Below are 25,504 nucleotides of genomic sequence, written 5' to 3'. Positions count from 1 at the left end.
AGGAAAGGCTTCAAGGAAGGAGGTAGCAATGAGGAAGACGTTGGAAGGACAGAGATGAAGAGGTGACAGCTCTGCAGGCCAACATCTGGAGAAGGCAACTGAGTCCAGGGGTGCTCAGGAGGGAACAGGCAGCCTGGTGTGGCTGAACTGTGTCCTGTGTGCCTGGGAAGAGCACCAGGGAGGAGGACAGGCCAGAGAAGAGTCTAGTCACTGCATGGAGCACCTCCATGCTCCAGGCTCTGGGCTACGTGTGAAGGGTCTTGCATGCCAAGCTAAGGAACTTGGACCATAACCAGAGGCATTAAGGAGCCATGGGCATTCGGGGGAGGGAGGATGACTGGCCAGGACTGTATTTTGGACACAGAGGTGCCCCTGGCCCCATAAGTTTCCCCTCTCTCTGCCCCGATAGCAATCATGACTCAGTTGGGTAGGGTGGGGACCATGCAAGGGGGCATTCCTCCTGCCCTACATTCTGACCCACTTTCTGGGTGTGAGAGCAGCCATCAGGGAGCAGGGAGGCATGAAGAGCAGGTGGCTAAGGCAGCAAAGAGGTTTCTAGGGCCCTTATCACACGCTCCCTGGTAGCAGAGTTATTTGTGTACAAGCTCGTCTGCTCTGCCAGAATTGAACAGCCCGCCCTGTGTCAGAACATTGCCTGCCTGTTTACCCACCATTCATGCACCTGCTTCTCAGGACAGCCCAGGAGGGGGAGAGGAGCAGGAAGACAGGAAATGTCACCCTCATTTCACAAATTTGGGGAGCCTGAGGGAACACACTGCAGCCTGCTTCGTTTCCCAGGTGGAGAAATCACAACCCAAGGGTGAGAAGAGTCTTGTGCTGGGGCCAGGAAATAAGCTCAGAGAGACTTGCTGATGTGCACAGAGTCCCAGGCAGAGAAGAGAACCTCGGGTTTCTGGTGCTCTTATAACGCAGCTCAAAACCGGGCTTGGCTCCTTTAGGCCTCTGCATGGCTCTCTGGGCACAGGGTGGCATATCTGGCAGGGCTGTGGGGCGAGGGGTGTGGATGGAGTCTCTGATCAAATCAAGCTCCCAGCCTCTAGACTTCCCATAGGCTTCTAGGCACAGAGCAATTCCTTCGCCTTCTGCCTGCATTCACATGTTGACTTTTCTGGCCATGATCCATACTTGTGGAAAGATTTCTATGGGGTGCAGAGTCAGGAAGGAGGGGAGCCACCAGGTGGCCGTGAATAGAGTGGAGAGTTTCTTAAAGAAGCAGAGTCCATTTGCCGGTAACCTAAGAAACTGGAGATCTGAAAGTCAAAGGCTAATAAACATTTCAACACGTGGGCTGGCAGCTGGATCCCAAAGAGCCCACAGACCGCACCTGAACACTCTCCAGGCTTCTCTCGGGTTGAGAGGCAGGAAGGGAGGGCTGCTGGCGGGAGAAACCGCACAGACCTAAAAGCAAGCAGACCCTGCCAGAATCCTGTGTGTCCTCAGGTGAGTCTAGCACCTCTCTGAGGCATACCTCCCCTTGTCTGGAATATGGGGGTGGTGTCTAGCTCACTGGTTGAAGGCTCACATTAAGACTTGGTACGCAGTAGGGAAGGGATAAAAGGAAGCCAACATCATTGGTAATAGCATTATTACTGTTATCCCCATTCCCCTGGCCAACACTCTGCCTCCCCTCCAGTGCCCAGGGGAGAGTTCTTGCCCAAATGTCCCTCAAGTGAGAAGGCCTTGGGGTGGGAAGAGAGATAGTTATGTTACCCTCACTGGAGACAGGGAAGTTTTTTTAGTTGTCTGTCTTCCTCCCAGTCTCAGGTGAAAAACAATAGTTTATAATGTTCTCTTCCCAGTTTAGACCCTCACATTTCAGAAATCTCTGGAGACATCCCCTATCTTTTCTTTCTATCTTCTATCTACCTTTCCATCAGTTCTCCCAACTGCAATCCTTTCTTCCTGACCACCTCATCCAAGAAGCCTTTCCTGACTTCGCTCACCTCCAGGAGGACTGTGCTTGCTCTTTTCACCTTTCCTTCCCTTCTCTCTTCTTTCCATCCATCCATCCATCCATCCATCCTCCTTCCTTCCTTTATTTTCTTCCTTTTATTTTCCAATCTCTGGGCCTGACACAGTGCTGATGTCCAGTAGATACAGGCCCTTGTGCCCTGTCCTCAGGGCACCTACACTCTGGAGCAGGAAGACAGATGCTCCACAAATAAATAAACACTCCCTCCAAAGCACAGTGGGAGGGTAGAATGAGATGATGTATGACATCCGGCTCAGTTCCAGGCACAAAACAGCCACCCACACACATGAGCACCTCTCCCTCCCACTCCATCCAGTGCCCGAGTCCCCTCGGCATCTACACAGGCCTGCACCTCTCCTCTCCCTGGTGACAGCCACGGAACACTGAAAAACTGCAGAGACCAGGAGCCTCTTCCTCTAGTCATTTACTTTCCTTGGTACATAGTCAGTGCTAAATAAATATTTTGTACTAATGAATACAGGAATGAAGGAGAGCCAAACCCTGAGCAAAGCTGGGGACAAAGAGGACCTGGGCCAAGTGGCGAATTAGAGGTGGGCAGTCCTGCCAGCAGGATGAGAGGTGGCGCGTGGGCCTCAGCGGGAGCCCGGGACACACAGAGCAGCCCCAGACACAAGGCAGGCAAATTTTCCCAGAGGAAGACTTTATTTAAAGTTTCATTTGTTTGGGTTTGGAGTTTTGTTTTGTTTTGCCCATTTGAACATACCAACTTTTAGGGTTACAGAATAACACAGTAAAATGAGAGATGAATTCAGAAGCATGACCTCTTTCCTCTGCTCACATTTCATAAACCATTAGGACAGGTCACTATGCAGTGCACCTCCAATTCTGTGTCAACCACCCCAGGGGTTGGGTCAGAGGCTGAGAGCCCTCTGTGGTCAGCGGCTCTGTCCAGACTGAAAGGTCTAGCTTCAGGGGGCAGTTCTTTCTGGAGAAAGAATTCTAAGAGGAGAAACCCATGCCTCATATTTGGCTAGAGAAGAGGCTCGGATAAGCTCCTAAGGGCCAACTGCCACATCTGTAGAGGTTTTGTGAGCTAGAGGTTCAACACAGCCATTGCCAAGGCTTGTTACTGTGGGGTCAATGCGCCCCCCCCCCCACACACACACAGGCAGACATTTGGCAGCATCTGGAGACATTTTGGGTGGTCAAAGCTTGGAAGAGGGGTGCTACTGGCATCCAGTAGGTGGATACGCAGGCTGACCCCCTTCACACCTCCAACAAAGAATCTGCAGCCCAAATGTTAACAGTAATGATGGTGAGAAATCCTGATCCAAACTTACAGTTAAATAAGTTCTATTAGGGGCACCTGGGTGGCTCAGTGGTTGAGCCTCTGCCTTTAGCTCAGGTCATGATCTCAGGGTCCTGGGATCGAGTACTGTATCAGGCTCCCTGCAAGGAGCCTACTTCTCCCTCTGCCTACTTCTCTGCCTCTCTCTGTATGTCTCTCATGAGTAAATAAATAAAATATTTTAAAAAATAAAATAAATAAGTTATATTAAAAACAAAGGGAATAATACTCTAGATATATCGTTACTTCACGACATTTCTCTAGGATGCTCTTGAGGCTATTTATGCCCCCTAGATCTGTAGGGTGGGAACACTGTATGATGGTGTCCTACCATGCATTCCCCCCAACTCCATGCCCTGGGGACATCACTTTAGCAGCGTGACATCCTTGCTGGGGGAATTACGTCACAGAGATTGGCAAGTACTACACCACCACCTCTGTTTTTTTTTTCTGGACAGCCAGTTGTTACCAGTACACCATTGGGTGTAGCCCTAAGTAAAGAAGGGAAGTCACAAGGCTGGTAGATGCTTCTAAGTTTCCAGCCTAGAGAGATGGCCCAGCACCAGCCTGCTAGACACACTGTGGAATAAGGATCTAAACGTGGCAACACATACAAATTCTCCACATCTCATATGTACACGTACCATGCATGCCATACACATACACATATGCATGCACCCCACGCATAGCCTCAGAGGCCACACAAACACCTCACACCCTCCACATATACCTACAGACACCACACACACCATACCACACGCACACTGTGTACACTTGCCACATACACCTACACCACACGCATATCATGTATGCACACGTACCCCACAGACACTTAAACATACCACGCACAGACCACTCACACAAATACAAGCATGCATAAACCAGCAATATCCATCTCACAGACAACAGCCCCACACAGAGGCCATACACACACCACATAAAAACACTCATAAGCAGCCTTCTAGCCAGCAGAGAGTAACTTAAATAATGAGAACAGTAAAAGAATACCAATCTGGCTGACCATATTCTTTGATATCTCAGTACCTCTGTGGCCCATCCTTCCACACACACCGCCTCCCTACCAGGTTGCTAAGGTGAAGGTCTCAACAACCCCCCCACACCTCTCCCTCCGAGGAATACCATCCAGTGACCGTGTCTCAGTGCCCATTCCTCCTGGCCAACAGAGCCCCGGCTGAGTGGATCCCTGCTCTGTGTCCAGCTCTCTGTATGCTGAGCCCAGCTGGCTGTGGCCTCCAGGGTCTGGCCCTCCACCCCTTCCCAGAGCACATGACAAGCAGTTCCCTGGGTGACTCCACCCACCCAGCCACTTGGCTGCCACTAGATGCTGGTAAGTCCAAACCTCTATCTCTAGCCAGATCCTCTCTGACCCCACACCCACAGCTTTGTGACATCTCCACTCAGATGTCCCCCAACTCCCCAGACAAGCTGCAAATACACTTCCTGTCTGCCCACACTTGTTCCTTGCCTGTGTTCTTCGCCCCTGCCCATTCCAAAGGTCAGAGGGGCTTGATGCATATCTCATGAATAAAGGAATAAATTATGTAAATCCTACAAAAAGAGGAAGAAAACAAACTTCCACGTGAGACACATAGGAAGTCTTACCCCATTTTACAGATGAGAGTCCTGAGTTGTGGTGAAGTCAAGGGACTGGCCCAGAAGCAGCAGCCAAGGGGTGGGTAAGGCTGTGTAAGTCCCAGAGCTGGGGGCTGCAGGCAACAGCAGGCAGGCCAGGACAGGCCCTTCAGGATCAGCTCTCCCCAGCCCCAAGTGAGGGGGTTAGTTACAAAGAAAAGGAAAAGGCGTTCCTGATACGCGTCCTGTTTCCTCTCCTCCTCTGGGCTTCTCAGGCCTGGAGGGCGGATGTCTCTGGGCTGGCAGCACTCAGCCTGTGCACAGGCAGTCAGAGGGTAAGGGTCTCCCCAGGACCCTTCCACCCCAGTAGGTGGGCCTGCATGAAGACAGGGGCTCCCTGGAGTGACCTCTCAATTGTTCCTTCCCAGCCTAGGGGAGCCTCCACCCTATATCCCCAATGGATACTCATCACAGCCAGCACCTCTTATCCATCAGACTGTCCCGTAAAGCCACCTCCACTGGGAAGCCTTCCATGTCATCCTCACTCGTTTTGGAGTCTCTCTGTAGTCCCTCTTCTTCTCTTCCTCCCTGTCCCACAGCAGCCAACGCCCACTCTGCCCAGCCTTCTGTGGCTATTGCCTGTAGATCTGGGCTCCCCATAAATCAGGCAGGGGGTAGGAAGCAGGGAGGAGGGAGACAAAGGCAGAGGCCATCAAATGGTGTTTCCTGAAAGGACAAGATGAACCTCCCCCATCAGACAGGGGACCTTCCTGAGGGCAAAGTCATGTCTCTTCTATCAGACAAAGATTTCCCTGAAATGACTTGTGGGCCAAAGTGGCTATGACTTTCCATCACAGGAGATTCTTCCACGACACAGGTCATGCCTCCTTCCTTAAACAAGGAGCTGCCAGAAGACAAGAGAGCTATGTCCCCTCTATTAAATAGGGAGCTCTGGAAATAGGAGCCACATTGCCCCCATCAGACAAGAGTCATTCTTCTGGAGAATGGGGCTGTGACTCCTCCATTAGACCAATAGCTCCCAGAGGGCACACTCCCCAACTGCTGGCCCCCATGACAGTCCTCAGAACAGATTTCAGTTCAGTCTAAGAAGAGAGGAGCTTCCTTCTGGGGCAGGACTGGGGGAGTCATGCCCAATCATCCCATGCACAGGGTCCCATGCCCCCATTCATGCCCTCAATTGACCCAAAGCCGCTTTGCTATACCTAAGACAGCTGCAGATCTGTATGGAGGTCCGTGGCCATCTCTTCCAGCCCAGGAAGGCTGACTTCTCAAGAGATTTTGAAGGGGGCACCTTGGAGAGGATGCCCAGGATAGGCTGTGCACCCAGCTCTGGCCTAGATATGACAAGATGCAGGGGCTTGATGGGTCTCTGCACCTGGCTCTGCTACGGGACAGGCAAATCCCTCCCCCCTGTGGCCACTAACAGCCCTCCCACCCCCAGACTGTCAGCATCCCCCTCAGGCTAAAGTGGCAGGAGGTACAGGTGAGGAAGGACAGCAGGGGCCCTTCCCAGGTCCCACCAGGAGTGCCAGGGGCCATCCCTGAGCCTGGTCCAAGCCGCCTTTACAATCCTCTTCCCTACAGTGTGTGCCAGCTCCAGGGAGCTGCTATTAGTTAGCATCGATCCACAAAGTGCTTTGCAGACACTTTTTATGAGCTTAGCCTCACCCAGGGCCCTGGGGGCCGGGAGCAAGATGTGGAAGTGGAGCTGGGGGACCAGACCACTGGGCAGAGCAAGGGAGCAATGGAGCTCCAAGAGCAAGGCCCAAATAAGCCTCGGGCCAGCACCCAGTAAATGTTAGCTGCATACATGTTTGCTGAAAAACCACCTTAATCTGATAACTTATCTGGGTATATTTTCTTACTAAGAATTATTATTATAAATTATGTTTATCATGTTTAATACAAGCCCAGCACTATTCTAAATACTATATTCACTCATTTAATCCTCACAAGAACCCTGTCAGGTGGATACTCTTCTTATTCCTACTCGACAGGAAGAAACTTAGACACAGATAGGTTAAGAAACTTGCCCAAAGTCACAGAGCAGAAAAGAAGAAATAGAAGCAGCTCAAACCACCTGTTTGATAAATTAAGACGTAAAAATATAATTAAAATGCTTCTGAATTTGAAAAGAATCACATTAAAAAAATAAATAAATAAAAATAAAAATAAAAAAAATAAAAAAATAAAAAAAAAAAAGAAAAGAATCACATACTTTCAAAAGATACAATTTATTCTGTGTTCCAAACCAAATACATTCATTATTGGACATACTGTGGTACTGTCGGGATATAAGAGGTTCTCTCAAAGAATAGTATTACAAATGTAAATCACAAACTTCTCAGTCATCTCAAAATACAGTTCTCTTTTTTTAAAAAATTTTATTTATTTATTTTGAGAGAGAGCATGTGTGTGCATCAGGAGAGGGGAGAGGGAAAAGGAGAGAGAATCTCAAACAGACTCTCTGCTGAGAGTCCGTTTGAGTCTCAAACAGACTCTAGAGCCAATGCAGGGCTCGATCTCACAACAGTAAATAGATATCAAGAGAGTCAGGTGCTTGGGGGACACCTGGGTGGTTCAGTGGTTGAGTATCTGTCTGCCTTTGGCTTAGGTTATGATCTCGGGGTTCTGGGATCAAGTCCCACATTAGGCTACCTGCAGGGAGCCTGCTTCTCCCTCTGCCTATGTCTCTGCCTTTCTCTGTGTGTCTCTCATGAATAAACAAATAAAAATTTTAAAATAAAAGAGAGAGAGAGAGAGAGAGAGAGAGTCAGGTGCTTAAGGACTGAGCCACCCAGGTCCCCCTATAGTTCTCCTTCTTTTGAAACTTTTAACTGAGTAGTTTTATTAAAACTTAGAAAACAAGAAAAACCCACAATAGCAATTATTTTAACATTTATCATGTATTAGTATATGCTAGGGACTTTGCATATTTATCATGTTTAATCTTGAGGCCCACTTAAGGAAGAAAAGGTGTTATTATTGTGCCCTTCACTCTGTCCCAGGGTGCCTATCTCATGTACCTCGGTGGTCATGGTGGTGGGATGGCCCATGGGTGTCTGTCCCGCCCTGGGTGGGAGCTGCTCTAGGGTGGAGGCTGTGCCTGGCACATAGAGAAGGCACATCACAAAAGGAGTTAAGGGCTTGGGGCCAGGGAGACCCATGGCTTCATTACCCCGCACTTCCACTGTCTGGAGTGTTAAATGAGGCCCTGGCATACAGTTAGAGTTCTGTAGGTGGTGAAAATGCTAGCCACCACCACCACCACCACCACCACCATCACCACCACCACCACCACCACCAGCACCAGCACAATAAACAAACTCACTGGGTGGTCTTGAGCAGGTTCCTGGCCATCTTGGCCTCAACTGGCTTGCCAGCTCTCAACGGGGGTCACATTACTTTGATGGGTCTAGGCGGCTAAGAGGAGATAATGGGTATGAGGAGTTCCTAGGAGGCCTCAGACAAAGGTCTGTTATGAGAACAAGGCTGAATTATCAAGCATTTTTAAGAAATGCATTTCCATTACTTCCAAGAACACAGAAGCCTACAGATGAGGTAGGCACAGCAAGGCCAGCCAAGAGCAGGTGTCCTCGGGGAGGCAGCAAGCAGGAGGGAGCACTAGGGGCATCTCCAAACCTCTCCCCAAACCACACCCTGGGGCTTGGTAATCAACACCTCCATACCCACCCCAAACCCTCCACCTGTTCCTCATGCTGGTTCCCCTTCTCTGTCCAGGGAAGTGTAAGAAGCCTCCTGCCGGGAGGAACAGTGCTGGCCCCTTCTTTAGCCATCCATCTGTCTGGAGTGACAACTTCAGAACCTAGATGCTCATAAATCCAATTGAGTTGGTCATGGGGACCTGCTCGATTCTGAGGACAAAACTGCCATGTGGGGACCTTGCCCAGGCCACACCCCAGGAGGCCAGCTTCCCCAGCCTTTGCCATCCTGCCTCTATTTTACCACAACTCTGGGGACTTTGAGAAGCAAAGGGGTCTGGGGTGAATGCACTGCCCACATATGGTAGGGAGACAGACGCACAAACCAAAACTATCCTGCAAAAGGCACTATGAGAGAGAGTTATAAAGATGGTGACAGTAACTCCAGGGAGGGAATGGCTTGGAAGTTACAGAGAACAGGTGACACGTGAGATGGGACTCAAAGGATGATGAAGAGTTTGCCAGGTCACTGAGGGGAAGAGAGAATATTAGAGCGATGTGCGTACGCATGGAATCACACATCCTTACATAGCAGAGTGTACGTTTCAAAATCATGACCTCATTTAACTCTCTCAAATCCCATAATAGTGTTATTACCTGCCCTTCCACTCCCCCTCACACACATGCAGTTAAGAAAAGGTCCAGTGAAGACAGATGATGAGCCCAAGGGCAAATGGTGACCGACTTCTGGGGAGAGGGTTGGAGTGAAGGATGGACACCGGCTGAGATGGCCCTCTCCTCATGAAGGGGGTGGTATTCATACTCCTGTCGAGCAATGGCCCCTCATTCCCTGCCCCTGCTGGTCTGTGATACCCTCCTCCCATCCCCAACATACGTGCATCCTCCTCCGAGAGCCCAGGGCCCCTCAGCAGGGCGGCCAGCAGAGGGACAAAGCAGCTTTCTAGGAGGCCAAGGAAGTGCTGAGCTTCTGTGAGGCCCAGCTTGGAGGCCGTGCCCCACCCTCTCCCACTCCTGAGCCTGAGTGCTGATAACCTCAACCTCTCCCACTGCAAATCTCCTCTCTGCTCCTCTCCCCTGCTCCCACAGCTGCCGCGGCCTCTCCCTCTCCTCCCTCCACCCCTTGCCCTCCCCAGGGAGCAGTGAGCTCAGCCTTTCCCATCAGCCATCCCTGGGAATGATGGGAAATGCACAGCAGGCCAGGAACTGGCAGAGGCCTGCCCCAGAGAGGGAGGAGGAGGAGAAGACGGGGCTTTGGGCTTTTCCGAGGGCCACCGAGGGAGTCCTGGGGGTAGGGCTCCATTCTGCTGCCTCCGAAGAAGCCCAGGCTTGACTAAAGGCACAGCCTGCCTGTCCTTACCACTTGGTCTAAATGAAGGTGGGATCCAACTGCTGGAGCTGGAATGGGCCTCTTTTTATGGAAGGGGTCACAGAGGCCCAGAGAGAGGAGGTAAAAGAAGTCTGTCTGGGGACTGACTGCCATGTCCTAGGCACTGTTTGAGCCTTTAGTATTTCTTCTCTCACCTAATCCTCACAACTACCGTGCAAGGTATGTGTGGCAAGCTGGTGAATGCGCCCCCCCCCCCCCCCAACAAGATGCCTGCATCTGAATCCCTGGAACTCTGGATATGGTACCTTATGTGGTAAAAGGGACTTAGCAGATGTAAGTTAGTTAAGGATCTCGAGGTGGGGAGATTCCCCTGCATTACCTGGGTGGACCTAGTGTCATCACAAAGATTCTTATTAAGAGGGAGGCAGGAGGGTAAGAAAGAGAAAAGGCAATGTCGTGCTGAGAGAGGCATCAAGAAGGAAATTTAGAAAATGCTATGCTGCTGGCTTTAAGATGGAGGATGGAACCAGGAGCCAAAGAATGTAGGCAGCTTCTAGAAGCTAGGAAAGGCAAAGGAATGAGTTCTCTGCTAGAGCCTCCAGAAGGATTGCACCCCTACCCACCTGCTTTAAGACCTCTGACTTCTAGAACTGTAAGAGAATAAATACGTGCTATTTTAGGCCACCACATTTGTGGTCATTTGTTACAGAAGCAATAGGAGATGAATAAGGTGGGTATTCCCATTTCTGTTTTGCAGATTGAGGACACAGCCTCAAGGAAGGCACGTGACTACCCCGGGTCCTACATGCTCCCCTCCACACCACACTGGGCTTAGTGGGAATCTCCATGGGCTCTTAAGGCCAGGAGCCGGTTGGCCAGGGCTTCAAGGCTGGGGGAATGTCTTAGGAGGAGACAGGGGTCTGCCAACTGCAGGGTTGTCCGCAGTCCAAGGCTGCAGACACAGGAGGGTGGGATCTGAGGAGGACAGAGCTCTGCCTGCAAGTAACTGTATTATGGCTGGGGCCTCCTGGAGCCAGTGACGGATTTCTACCCTGCCCCAAACTGTAAATCAGGGAGTCGCGTAACAAGGAGGAAGAGCCCTGGCCGTGCAGATGGGCTCAATGGGCCAAGAAATTTGCAGGATTAACCAAGATTAGATGAAATCTCCCCATTATCTCTCTTTGTTCTTGATAAAACCTGTGAGAGGAAAGCTCCTTATCCTTCCCATAGGACTGATGGGGAAAATGAGGCCCTGAGGGTTAGTGACTGGCCCAAGGTCTCACAGCTAATAAGAAGAGGAATCTGCGTGTTCGTGACCATCAACATAAAGAAACCACGACAAGTGGCTATTGAATTCCGTATACCTGACACTGTGTCTACTGTCGCTGGCATTTTCTTGGTCATTCTTTTTTTTTTTTTTTTTTTTTTTAAGATTTTACTTATTTATTCATGAGAGACAAAGAGAGGCAGAGACATAGGCAGAGGGAGAAGCAGGCTCCTCATGGGGAGCCCAATGTGGGACTCGATCCCAGGACCCCAGGATCACGCCCTGAGCCAAAGGCAGACGCTCAACCACTGAGCCACCCAGGCATCTGTTTCTTAATCATTCTTGATGCAGACTTTGAAGTCTCTCCTTGGCCTCACACCCCTTCATTGCTCCCCAGAAGTCCTTCACAATCTGGGCCCACCCACCCTCCTAATCTCCCCTTCCACCCCACTCCCCTGTCCCCCCACACCCTTCCACCACACTGACCTTGGTTGTTTCCCTGGAGACACCAAACTCTTTACAACTTTAGCCTCTCCCACAGAGTTCCCTTCTCACCAGCCCCAGGTCACAGGCACTCATGGTGGAAAAAACCATAAGGTCCTGGCCACACCTGTTCCTCCTTGTGGGTAAGAGAGAGGGAGCAGAACCAGAGGTCAGCCCTCCGTGGCAGGAGACCTGGCAGGCTGGGGCTGAGAGGGCCTGAGTGAGACAGTCATTTCCTACACAGTAAAGGAACAGTGGCCTAGATGCGGGGAACAGGGTGTGGTGGGTTAACTTCTCAGGGGCATGGGCCCTCCCAGAAATGCAGACCCCAGGGCAGTGGGGCTGAGGGGGCCTCCAAGAATGTTAGGTTCCACCCCTCAGGGCTCATGTAGTGGCATGAGGCCCAGAGAAGGACAGGACTCACCCCTGGCCCCACACTGAGTCACTGTGGGAGTTTTGTTTTGTTTTGTTTTGTTTTAAGATTTTATTTTATTATTTATTCATGAGAGACAGAGAGAGAGCGAGGCAGAGACACAGGCAGAGGAAGAAGCAGGCTCCATGCAGGGAGCCCGACGTGGGACTCGATCCCAGGTCTCCAGGATCAGGCCCTGGGCTGAAGGCGGCGCTAAACTGCTGAGCCACCAGGGCTTGCCCACTATGGGAGTTTGAGGTAATAGTTTGCGGTCTGCCACTCACTAGCCAGGGAATGATCGATCAGAACGGGTCATTCTGATCCCCATCTATAAAATGGAAATAACGGTGCCTTTTTTGATGAATGCACGGAGAAGACTGGTGCAGTGAAGCCTGCGCTAAGTGAAAGCCGTTCTCACCCTTGAGCAAGTGGGGCTTGGACTCAGGGCACTGGCTAGGGGAGGCCCACTCCTCTCTGTGATGCAGCTGGTGGGTTTAATTTAACCCCCAGGCTGGACTCCGAGGTGGGGGACACCCAGACAGACTGTCTGCAAAGCCATTGCTTCTGAGCTCCCCCAAACTGCTTGGTCCTTAATGGCAGCAGATCATCTCTAGTAAAGGGATTATCATCAGCCTTATTTTCCTTCCAGTTAAAGAAAAGACTCCCCCAAGGGAGCAAGCCTGGGATAGAGGAGCTCCTGATCAAAACCTGGGCCCCCCACCTCTAAACGGGAGGGAGGAGGAATCCCCTTCCCACAGGTGGCACTGTGCTGAGTGTCTGTGTCATCACCTCACTTACACCTGGCCACAGCCACCTGGGGGTACCAGCAGGCCCATTCTGCTGAAGAGGAAGCTGAGGCTTGCTGAGGGTAAATAATGAGCTGGCAAGGCCACGTTCCTATTGCTGCAGGAAGACTAGAACAAGGGCTGCTCCTACGCTAAAGCCTTAGACCTGGGGCCTTTTTGAAAGGGAGGAAGCCAGAGCTGTGATGTGGCCCGAGGCCACCGCCTCCTGCCCTCCTGCAGCACCTGCGACCCATCTCCTCCCTCCAGGCCCTCTCGCCTCACCTCAGCCTCCCCAGAGAACCGTTCATTGTAACTATGAACACAGCAGGTGGTAATGCTGTGGCCTCCATTCAGGGAAGGATGCCCGCTCCCACACCAAGTTCACATCCACTTCATCTTAGATATTTGCTCACTGGGTACTTCCTCAGAAAGCCTTTGGTGACCATCCCCAACTAAGTCAGCTCCCCCCCCTTAGGCATTCTCAGGGTACCCCTCACAGTGGGAACTCTTGCTGTCTCTCTGCTCCAGACTGAAAGCCCTATGAAGACAAGGATGGTGTCTGTTGGCTGCTCTGGCCACCCCGGACAAATGCCCAGTACTGGCACACAGCCTCAGGAGGCCACTCTACACTTGCCTGGTCCAGGCACTGTGCCAATGGCTGATCCCAAGCTTCACATTTAATCCTCATGATTACTAGGAGGTGGGGGTTCTCATCCTCCTGTCCAGATAAGCACATGAAACCAAGAGAGACAGTGACCTCCCTGAGGACACCCAGTTAACCTAGTACGTGGCTAGGACCAGCTACAGAATCTGTGCATCCAATGCAAAATGAAAATGCAGGGCCCCTTGTTCAGATGTCAAGACAGTGTCAGAAGAGCATTTGACCAATCGAGAGGTCCTCCTGAGCCTGGGCCCCTATGTGACTGCAAGATTGCCTGCCCCTAAAGCCAGACCCCGGGGCACTCGTGTGTCCTGACTCTGGCCCAAACCCAGGCTCCTCTAGCTGAGAGGCCCTTGGGCATGGGTCTCCTATGGCAGTGGGTCTCATGCTGGAGCATCGGTCAGAATCACGTGGGAGGCTGATTAAAACCCAGCTTGCTGGGCCCCAGCTCCAGAATTCCCATTCAGTAGGTATAAGGTGGGACTGGGAATGTGTATTTCCAACTGCTGCATTTCTAAAGGTGCTGCAGATACAGCGGCCCTGAGACGCTGAGAAGCACTGCCCAGAGGAAGGCATGTTTAGCAGGGGCATTCGGAATCCAGGGCCCTACAGAAGGAAAGATGTAGGGCTGGGCTGTCAGCTCTGAGGATGCCCCATGTCCTTGCAACCAGACCGAGGCCTCCAGCAGAAAGGGCCAGCCCTGCTAAGGAGGAGTGTGGGGAAGGAAGGGGAGACGCTGGGAGGAAAAAGGAAAACTACACAAATTACTTGAATTTCTATAACAACCTTGAGAGGCAGCCCGTGTTATCTCTGTCGTAGAGGAAACCTCTCGCACAGAAGTCAGTGATTTGCCCAGGGTCACAGCCAGGAAATTACGGAGACTGCAGCTGAACCTGGTTCTAACTTATGTGTTGTCACAAGCCTGCTTCATCCAACCTGACAAGTTCTAATCCCATGACCTGCTAGGCCCAGGGGAGCAGAGCTAGTGGCCTTGGGTTCACACAGTCCCAAGCCCGAGAAAGGCCTGGCAAGCCCTGAGGGCCCTCCCCCTGCCTGCCTCCCAAACCCAGGCGTGCAGCACAGAGACCTGGGATCCAGCTGAGGGGGCTACGTGCTGGCACCATTCCAGCAGGCCAGAGCACTCATCCTCAGATCAGAGGTTCTTCCCACATCCAGGCCCTTCTCTCCAGCCTCCCTTCTTTCCCCTTACTCGCACATACCCTAAGCCCCAGATCACACACCATCTGTTTCTTGTGCCTGGAATGCCCTTCTGACCCTGCCATCTCTTACCCATCCTTAAACACCATACATCATCTCCACTAGGAAGAGCCCCCCTCAGCACCTTATCCATTCTCACCCCTCTATCCTGTCACTCTCTGCTTTGTTGGCTGCTCCTCCAAAGTTCACTCTACAAATATTTATTGAGTTATCTGCCCTGCCCTGAGGATACAAAGCCCAGGCTGAACTCCGTCAACCCAGGGTGGGGGTCTGCTTCACCTGTGAACCTCCCCACCAGGAGGGACAGACAGAGAAGGTGTCCGTGCAGGTCCTCGGGGAACAATGGGACCTCAGCTGGGGATGTGAGAAGGTGGTTGGGGCTGGGGCAATAGTGCAAATTCTATGTTCCAGGCCACTGCCAAGCTGTAGGGAGCAGCTCCCCCCCACACACGTTGTCCCCTCTGGAGTACAGATCCTTGACAAAGCAGCACAAAACTCCTATGAAATGACCATAAGGCACGTTACGTGTCCCTGTGCCAAGGGGCTGCTATGCCATGGGCTCCGCAGAAAACCAAGACCCAGAGGGGGAGAGGGATACCGGGACCAGGAAGCAGCCCTAGAACGGGCTTGCAGCCTCCTCTCCCAGGAGATGTGGGTTTTAAACAGTAGGGGAAGGAGAAGGCAATGTGCCTCTACCCTGAAGGATGTGCCCCATGGAACCCCGTGTCTGGAGACAGAAGGCACTGAGGGAAAGCCAGAGCCCACAGAAGCCCCAGGCGGGAGAGGACGGCTACTGAGGAGCAGGGAGGCTGGAGTGCAGCCAGGCTGGCAGAGGAAACATCTTGAGAGGCAAGAGGGAGGAAGGGAGGAGGAATGAGAAAGGAGGAAAGAGCCAGACACGCAAACACCTCCGCCTCCTCTTTCCAACCAAAACAGAATCCCCAGAAGACAGACCTGTGAGGAAGGAGACAGGGAAAGAAGCTGGGGCCTCAGAGGGGCGGTGGCTGGGCAGGCGCCCAGGGCTGGAGCCTCTGGAAGCTTCAGGGCCTGGGTAGCCCTGCTAGAGACTGGAGCTGGGGCAGCAGGGAGGGGAGGCCCCATCGATCACCAGGGCCTGCCCAGCTCTGTCTCCACAGGGACCGGGGCTCGGGGAGGAAGGGGATACAGACTCCACCTGGTCTCTCCTACTGCTCCGTCAAGACCCACTCAGGTACCAGCTCTTCCCAAAGTCCCTGAACCAATCTCTGAGCTGGGCTTGGCTCCACACAGGATTTAACACAAATTCAGAAAACACTGCAGAAAAATCAACCTGATGCTAGAGTCAAGGCTTAGCCCTTAGAAAGCCCACAGGCCAGTGGGAAAGCCAAGGAGTTCAACGGATGGAGTGGGGACACCAAGGTGACTGCGGGCTCCCAGACAACCAGGACTGGCAGGCACTCTGGGACAGTCCACAAAGCCTTAATGGGGGCCTTTTCTTCTGGTAGGACATGATGCTGGGATTAGGAGTCAGGAGGAGCCGGGGCACTGAGGAAGGAGGAGGCATCATCTTTGTCCCCACCACCACTCCACACTCATACTCTTACACAAACACACACACACACACACACACACACACACACACAGTGCTGCAGGCTGAGGAGGCTTCCAGGGATCTGGGTTCTGATCCTGGCTTTGGGATTTATACCATTCCCTTGACTTTTCTGGGTCATTCCCTTCCCTCACCTGTATAATAGGAACTCTTCTATACCCTTTCCTCTCAGGAGAAGCACCAAGTTAAGGACAAGCCTCCATGTAAGTAAGAACTGATGCCTCTGCTATGATGTCAGCACACAGGAGAGTCCCACCCCATCCCTGTCCTGGCCAGTACCTTCTTTCCTCAGGCCTTCATTTCGTGACAGTGAGCTAGGGAGACAGAGGCTGTGGTCTGGAGCTTGTGGCCAAGCCTGGTGTCCAAGTGGGACAGTGGCCCCAAAGCAAATCCACTTCCTGTCCAGGGGCCCTTCCTCTCCTTCCTCTCTCCCTCCTGGAGGAAACACCCCTCCCCACACACATTAGTCCTCACCACTGTTTGAGAAGCTTTATTGCAATGACTTGTGTCTGCACTTTCCCTCATCTGGCTGGCTCTAAGCTGTTAGAATTGAGAGACAAGTCTCTCATTCACTTTTTTATCATAGTGAACCAGTCTGCCGTGGGTGAACCTTCCACTTGCTAGAGGACATCCGCCAAGTGATTCCCCTTCCTCAGTCTGTTTCCTCATCTAAAATGAGGGGAAGGGGACACCTGGGTGGCTCAGTGGTTGAGCGTCTGCCTTTCGCCCAGGGCATGATCCCAGGATGAAGTCCTGCACTGGGCTCCCTAGAGGGAGCCTGCTTCTCCCTCTGCCTATATCTCTGCCTCTCTCTGTGTGTGTCTCTCATGAATAATTAAATTAAATCTTTTAAAAATAAAAAATAAATAAAATGAGGGAATGACAAGAGGGCCTACCCGATAAGGTTGTTTGGAGGATTAACTAAATGTAGTACCTAGCCCTTGGCAACACATATTAGCTTTTATTATTATTAATAATATTCTACAAATATGTATTGAATGCCTTGCCCATGTCAGACACTGTTGACTACCAGGGATGAATGGTGACTATTGGCAGATTTGGGCAATGGACCCTGTCTACACAAAGTTTCCCTTCTGGCAGGGAAGACAGCAGAGCTCCGAACTGCACAACACCAGAGGGTCCCATGGCACAGACCACAATGCCAACAGTACCCTCTGCAAGTATGCAACACAACAGCCCTGCAAGACAGACATCAAAGAAAGAGTGCACAGTGACTCTTACATTAAGTGCTGTCAAATACAGTGCTCCAAGAGCACAGGATAGGTGGCTGACCAGCCTGAAAAATTGAGAAGGCTTCCCTAAGAACTGAGATCTGAGCTAGGAGTTGAAGAAGCAGCAGTAATAACTCTGACAGGAGCGATGAGTGGGCATGTTACATGGAGGCAAAATAAACAGAAGATACAGTGGGAAAGTTCAGAAGCAGGAGCAAGTGGGCGAGGCCAGCAGGAGCAGGACAGCAGGGCCCGGTCACCAGGTGGCCAGCAGTCGGGATATTACCATCACCATGAAAAGACATTGGCAGGGTTTCAGCAGGGAACAGACACAAACAATGTAATTACATTTTAATATGCTCACTCTGGCTACTGGGTGGAGAACGGAAAGGTGGAAAGGCTTGAGTAGACACAGGGAGGCCAGTCAGTCAGGGGGCAGGATCAGTCATAAGGCTGCGTGGGTTCAAATCCCAGATCTACAGCTTATGAACTGGAGGCAAGATCACAAGAGTGCCTGCCTCCCTGGGTCACTGTGAGGATGAGATAAGCAGCTTCATGTATATAAAGAATTGGGAACAACCCCTGGCCCGTAGAGAGTGCTGTGTGTGTTCAGCTGGTATCATTCATTCCCGGGAGAAATGAAAGTGGCCCACATTAGAGAGGTAGCAACGAGAGAGAGTGAGACATGGTCAGACTCCAGAGGTAATATCAACAAGGTCCCATTGCAAGCACCCAGCTTCTCCAGCCCCTGTGCCAGCTGCAACCGCATAAGACACCCGAAGCCAGACATGCCCAGCTTAGCCCTTCCCACATCCGGACCCACAGAAACTAGGAGAGATAAAAAATGAATGTTGTTTCCAGCTACTAAGTTATTGGCTGATTGTTTATGCAGCAAAAGAGAAATGCAACAACTCATAATAAGACTGACCTGGTGGGAACCTCCTCTCCTCCAGGGGCAAGAAGCCACACCCTGCAAGACAACAAAGATGTGCAAGGGAAAGGGAGCGGGGGCAGATGCAGAGCTTTGGACCCTTGCAACTTCCAGGACCTTGCCTTTAGAAAGTAATTGGATAGCTTCACAGCAAGTCATTTCAGCATTATTTATAATAGCAAAAAACTAGAAATAATGTCAATGTCAAATGAGGGGAGGGTTCAATAAACCGCGGGGCATTTGCATGAGGAACTCTGTGTCATTAATAGATGTAGATTTATTAATGCTGGGTTAATGGCAGGGAAAATGTTGGAGGCGGAAAAAAAAGCATTAGTCCAAATGTCACACATAGTTTAAACGCAACTGTGTTTGAGTACACAGGCACAGGCACATGCACACATATATGTATGCACATATGGATACAAATAGGGCAAACATTAAAGTATATATATATTTTTAATGTTCTTCCAAAGCAATGAAATTACGGATTGTTATCTTCTCCTCGTCCAAATGTGAAAGTTTTGTGTTATTTATTTTTTCTTTAAGATTTTATTTATTTATTTGAGAGACAGAGAGAGAAAGAGAGAGAGAGAGAGAAAGTACGAGTGGGGTGAGGGGCAGAGGGAGAGCATACTCCCCATGGGGCCCAATGTAGGACTTGATCCCAGGACCCCAGGATCACGACCTGAGCTGAAGGCAGATGCTCAACCACTGAGCCACCCAGGTGCCCCAGTTTTATGTTTTTAAAAAAATGATTATTGAAAGATAAATATCAGTTCTTTTTAAATGTGTCCTCAGAACTCTGGTCACTCTGTCCCTAGGATGACACAACAGGCTGAAGAAGGTTAGCCTGGTGAAGGGAAGGGTCCTTGCCTACTTTGCTCTGGGCTGGTGCCCAGGTGCTAGAACGGTGCCTGGTACATCGCAGGTACTTATTAGCAAGTCCATGTTGAACAAGCAAATGAATACATGGCGCTTATCAGACGGCACTGTATTCTGAGTGCCCAGCAACCTCTCTCACCGCCGGCGGGGGCGGGGGGGACCTGGTCTGGCCCCACTCTGTGTCCACAGGGCTCAGCACGGCCCCTGGCACTGAGCAAAGGCCCCTGGATGGATGAAAGGCTGAGTACGTGAGGATTCTACCAAAGAAAGCTTCCCTGACCAGAGCGAGCCAGGCCCTTGAAGGCTGGGGTCCATGTGTGTAGGAGTGTGGTGCCCATGTCTGCAAGACAGAAGAGGGCATGTGAATATATCAGGGCTTTCTGAGAACCTGGAGATGCCTGGCCTCACTCTGGCTCTGCCTTCCTCCGGAGGCCTCCCGTTCAGCGGCGACTGCCTGTTTTATCCATTCCTCCCACCACCAGGGAGGAGTTCTGGAAGCCTGACTCAAGCTACTTAAGATGTAGCTTTGCTTTTACAAGAAGAGAGAAAATAAGCTCCTTCCTGGAATGACTTTTCTGCTCCTCTGCCCTGGGACAATCTCTGTGATGAGCATCTGGCAAGGAAGCCAGCAGGTGGAGACATAGCTCTGGGGGGAGGGAGGGCACGTAGCTGGAGGTGAGCTGAGGGATCCAGGGGTTGGAAAGGGGGTACAATAGCTGAGTAAGACTTTGCTGGGGGTGAACGGGAGTCACCGTAGCCTGGTGATTGTGCTTGTACTGACTGTCATGGTGAGGGGATGGGGATGTGACATGACTGTGCTAGAGGGACAGACTGGGGATGGCAGAGGGGAAAGGTGCCAACATGGAGGGCTTGACAGAGCAGGGACGGAAGCAGCTAGAATCAGACTTTCAGTCCATGAGACTCTGAGCCTAAATAACGGCTGGAAGGGTCGGGGAAGCCGGCAGCGGCTAGCCAAAAGGAAGCCAAGGCTTGAAGGCTGGAGCTCAGGAGGGACCCTCGATTCCCACTCCAACCTCCTTATCTTGGTTGTCCAGAATGCCAGCCCCCAAAAAAGACTGTCCAGTTTTTATAAATTAAATCTCAACAGATGTGACACCTCAGGCCCATCCCAAACACTGGCCCAGAGGTCTGGAGGTTAAACACTGAGAATGCCGGAGCATGGCCAGCCTGATCTCTCCCATGACAAGCAGGGGAAACTAAGGCCCAGGGACTCGCTAACATTCCAAAAAGCCCAAGGCGCCAGCTCCCAAGATCTGGGTGTTTTCAAAAGCCATGAAAGAGACCTGACGGGTCCTAGGGGAAACAGTGCCTGCTCAGGCAGCTCTGAGAAGCAGGAGGTGATGCACGATTTTCATTAACAGCTGGAGCTACAGGCACAGCCCAGGGAGGAGGTAGTGTGGGGGCTTGACTCCTGCACCGAGATGTAAGGGCACCCCTGAAAACAGGCCCTGGGTCCTCAGAGCACAGCCTGGGTCTGGAGCTCAGTAAGTGAGCAAATAAATAAAAATGTGAATGAGAAAAAAAAAAAAAAGTGAATGAGCAATCATAACAACAGCTAACACTTACATAGTACTCATTTTGTGCCAAGTGGCATTCTCGGCACTTTACAAATATTAACTAATTTAATCCTCAGGAAAATTATATAATTTCCATAATAAAAGATTAAGATTCTCATAATAAAATATTTCATAATTCCCATCTCATAGATGAGAAAATAGAAACAGAAGGTTTAAATAACCTGCCCAAGACCACATCACTTTGAATCCTCTCAGTCTTAGTCTAGAACCCTTGGTCCTAACCATTCAGCGAAACTGCCTCCCATCTGATACCCGCACCTATCAATGCTGTTCAATCCCACACCATCTTCCTCTAGGAACCTCACCCAACACCCATGTCTCACCTCCAGTATCCCCTCTTAACAGATGCAGGATTTTTTTTTTTTTTACAATTAAAAAAATAATGTATTGAGGTGAAATTCACATAACATAAAACTTAACCATTTCAAAGTGAATAATTAGTGGCTGGAGCTCTAGTACATTCAAGATGTGCAAAACAAAACAAAACAAAAAAACCCACTACCTCCTCCATTTCTAAAACATTTCCACAGGTCCAAAGTAAAATGCTTCACCCACAGATAGTTTCTTCTCCCCATCCGCCCCTTCTCTCAGCCCCTGGCAGCTACCAACGTTGGCTTTCTGTGTCTACCGATCGATCTATTCTGGACATTTCATATAAAGGGAATCCTATAACATTTGACCTATGTGATTGACTTCCTTCACTTAGAACAATGTTTTCTTTTCTTTTTTTTTTTTTTAAGATTTTATTTATTCATTCATGAGAGACACAGAGAGAAAGGCAGATGCTCCATGTGGGGAGCCTGATGCAGGACTTGATCCCAGGACCCTGGGATCAGGCCCTGAGCTAAAGGCAGATGTTCAACCACTGAGTCACCCAGGCGCCCCTAGAGCAATGTTTTCAAGGCTTGTCCCTGTCACAGCATGCCCAGTGTGTCATTCCTTGTTATAACTCAATACTTTTCCATGGTTTGGAGAGACCACAATCTGTTTAGCCATTTATCACTGATGTACATTTGGACCATCTGCTTCCACTTTCTGCCGCCTTTTGATCCTTACCATGACCCTGGGAATGAGGACTATTGTCCTGTCTCCTTTCTGGAAACAACACTGACATTCATCTGTAGTAGAGTGGAGACTTGGAGCGGAGCCCCCCAGTCTGCCAAATTAGAGTGTCCTTCCCTAGAGTATCCTTGTATCCCACCAGCCATTCACTCACCCTGCAAGTCACACCTTTCCACATGCCAGGCTCTGGGCCAGGTACGGACAACACAGAGTGGATGGCTCAGGCGAGGCCCCAGGGTCTTCCAGGGCCTAAAGATGCAGAGATGCACTCCTGCCCACGCCAAAAGTTCCAGGATCCAGGCACACTATGTCCAAAAGGAGTATGGGGCAGGAGGATCCTGCTTATTTTCCTCCTTGAGTCTTAGCTTTCCTTCCGGCATCGAGGGAAGATGGCCCCTAGCAGAAGGCTCTAGAGAGCTACACAGCAAGAATGCTGAGCAGAGCAGGAATTGCTGAGCTGAAAAGGCCTCCAGAAAACACAGGACTCACAGCCATGGAGTGGGAAGGGGCACGGTATCAGGACAGTCATGAGGGTTTCCCCTGCCAATCTGTCATTTCACCCCTAAGACATAAATGCACTAGAAAAAGCCCTTTGCCAGGAATGCCCACTATGCCTTCCTGCTGTGCAACTTTGAGTTAAACCTTCTCTGAACCTTCTCTGACCAAAAATAGGGGCTTGGGACTCTAGAATTCTAGACTCCAGGTTGGGAGGAGTGCGCTGACTTCAGAGAGTCCTTCCTTTTGGTTTTCTTGGTTTGGGGTTTTTTGAGAGAAAGAGGTGGAGGGAGGAACAGAGGGAGAGGAAAAGAAAGATTAAGCAGGCTCCATGCCCATCACAGAATGGGATATGGGGCTCAATCTCATGACCCTGAGATCCCGACCTGAGCCAAAATCAAGAGTCAGATGCTTCACTGACTAAGCACCGCAAGGTCACTTCCTTTTGAAGACTCCCCTTCAGGCCTCCTCTCTGTGTAAGACGGTGTGGCTCTGAGCACTAGAGACCCATAGAGGCCATCTCCTTCCTACCCCTTAAGAAACCACCTCTGCCACACATTTGCCTGTTAATGGGACCACCCTTGGGAGTTCCTGGCATTCAATGTGGAGGCAATCAGTCTGGGTCGGCACTAATAGTCAGCACCGCCTCCTCTGGCTCTCTTCACCCAGGACACGGGCCCAACAAGTATGTGGTGAATGAACGAGTGAGCGAACGAGTAAACAATCCCTCGGTGATTTCCCAACTTCTAGCCTCTCTTTTCTAGCCTATTTTTTCCACATAGCTGCCACTGGAACCTTCAGCTCCTGCCTTCCCCTGCAAGCTGTGTGGCTTTAAGTAGACTGCTTAATTTAGCTCAGCCTCGATTTCCCCATTTGCTAAACAGGGGCTCTACCTGGGGGATACATGAGGGAGTTGAAAAGAGAAAGCACAGGCCCAGCACCTCAAAGGGCTAAGGAGTCCTCCAGGAAAAGCAGTTGAAGGAAAGCTATTGCTCTTTGGCACCGCACCCCATCCCACGCCTCTCGGCCCTGATCCTCTGATCCCTCTCCATTCCAAAGGCTGGAGGAAAGAGCCTAGCCCCTGGGCTGGCCCCTGGCTGGATGTAAATGTTTATGCCAAGCCCAGCCTCCCAGGGACAAGTTATTTGCTCTGCTTGTAATTAATTGCAGTAGGCCCGTCTGGGTAATAAACTCTGCCGGGGAAACATAAACAGCTTGCACAGAGCTCCAAATCCATTGTGAGGTCAGCAGAGAGGGTCTGCAGGAATGGAATGTTCTCCCCCTCGGAGGAAGACCCTTGAAGACCATTTGAAAAAAAGCAGCTGATATTATGGGGTGCTTACCTTACTTGAGGCACAGTTGAGCCCTTGCATACCTGGTATCACTATGCTCCCCATTTTAAAGAGAACGAGGCTGAAGCCAAACAAGGCTGGGCTGGGAGGGACAGCAAGCCTGACTTCAGGAAAGGGTCGGGGGGAGGCAGCCATTCATTCAACAAAAATGTATGAGTACCCCCTGTGCCGGGTACTGGGACCAGAGAAAAGAAAAGAAAGTCACTGGCACAGAGGGTGACAGCAAGCTACAAGTGGCCATTCAAGCTCTGCAGGGCATAGAGCACCCAGTAGGCCTCTGGCGGGAGTGCAAAGTAGGTGTGCAGTGAGTGAGTTTCTGGCTGAGATTTACTGCTCTTTTCTTTGAGCCAGTGCAGCCTCTTGCCAACCAGTTCAAGGCGTCTCGAAGACACTGTGCCAGGGCTGGGGGTATAATGACGGATGAACAAAACATAACCTTTGCCCCCAGGGAGCTCAGTCCAACTGTAGGTATGCACATGTGGGTAAAGGAGTAGAATGTAAGACACAGCTTGATGAGGGATATGGGGGAGGAGAGAGGGATAACCAGCATTTACTGTGCCAGGCCCTGTGCTAAGCCCTACGATATCTCATTTAGGCCTTACTACAACTCTGGCAGTGGGGAAAGAATATTATCACCTCCATTTTATTTATTTATTTATTAAAGATTTTATTTATTTGTTCATGAGGGACACAGAGAGAGAGAGAGGCAGAGACATAGGCAGAGGGAGAAGCAGGCTCCATGCAGGCAAACCAATGCATAACCAAATCCCAGGACCCCGGGATCACAAGACAGATGCTCAACCACTGAGCCACCTAGGTGCCCATCCCCACTTTAAAGACAGGAAAACAGAGGTTCAGCAAGATTACCTGTCTCAAGGTCACAGACATAAGCAATAGTAGTGGAATGTGAACCCTGGCCTTACACCAAAGCTTATACTCTTTCCTCCTAGCCCCCCCCCCCCTCCCTGTAGGGGGCACTGAAAGTGGGAAGGACCTGAGGACCATTAAGCAACCTTCACCTTTCCCCAGCTCTGCTCAAGGCAGGATGTGGGAAGCAGCGCGCCCTGCCGGCCTGGTTTCCCTTCTATGCTGGAAAAGTCAGCTTGCCTGCCAGGGCTTCGGTCTCTTAAACAAAAACCGGTCAGGCTTGTTACCTCCCTGCCCCCCAGGAGCAGGAAAGGTCAGTCCAGATTTCCACTCTGCCCTCCCCCATGAAAGGGCCACTCTGTTTACAACAGCCCCTTCCCAGGGAACTGTACTGGACAGCTTATAAACACTTTTCACCCTCTCAGGTCCTCTGACCACCAGCCCCCCACCCCAGCCGTCTGGATCCCAGCACCCAGCACCAGGTACAGCACAGTGCAGGTGAATTTGACAGCCGGCAGACTGGCTCCACTCCCATGGAAGGTGCACTGCCCACACACTCCCCCAATCCCCCAACCATCCCACCCCTCCCCTGCCCGTCTCCATCCAGGTTCCATCCACATTTACTGAACCTGGGACCTTACCAGGCAGTTTCACCTGTGGTCCATTATTTAAACATTTCCACAGCCTTTTCAGGTAGGTATTACGTCCATGTCACAGATGAGCAAGACCGAGGGCAGGACTATTC

At 51.0% G+C, this 25,504-nt stretch overlaps 1 protein-coding gene across 7 annotated transcripts in view; it reads right to left on the bottom strand.

Annotated features, from left to right (window-relative positions):
* ARRB1 (arrestin beta 1) overlaps positions 1-25,504 on the bottom strand; it is a 77,324-nt gene that overhangs the window by 35,882 nt on the left and 15,938 nt on the right. For 4 of the 7 annotated variants that reach the window (XM_038568614.1, XM_038568615.1, XM_038568612.1 and 1 more), the window contains exon 2: positions 8,248-8,339. The exons of 1 other annotated variant lie outside the window; for it this stretch is intronic. In XM_038568614.1, the coding sequence (XP_038424542.1) occupies positions 8,248-8,276 (29 nt within the window). In that variant the 5' untranslated portion in view covers positions 8,277-8,339. Of the gene's footprint in view, positions 1-4,453; positions 4,486-4,925; positions 5,081-8,247; positions 8,340-25,504 lie in introns of those variants that run through there. 2 more of the 7 variants (XM_038568613.1, XM_038568611.1) reach the window with 2 other exon arrangements.

Source organism: Canis lupus, chromosome 21, assembly GCF_011100685.1.
Source record: "Canis lupus familiaris isolate Mischka breed German Shepherd chromosome 21, alternate assembly UU_Cfam_GSD_1.0, whole genome shotgun sequence".
Taxonomy (NCBI): Eukaryota; Metazoa; Chordata; class Mammalia; order Carnivora; family Canidae; genus Canis; species Canis lupus.
The sequence above is the reverse complement of the archived record's forward strand: the minus strand, read 5'-3'. Positions and strand labels throughout refer to the sequence as shown.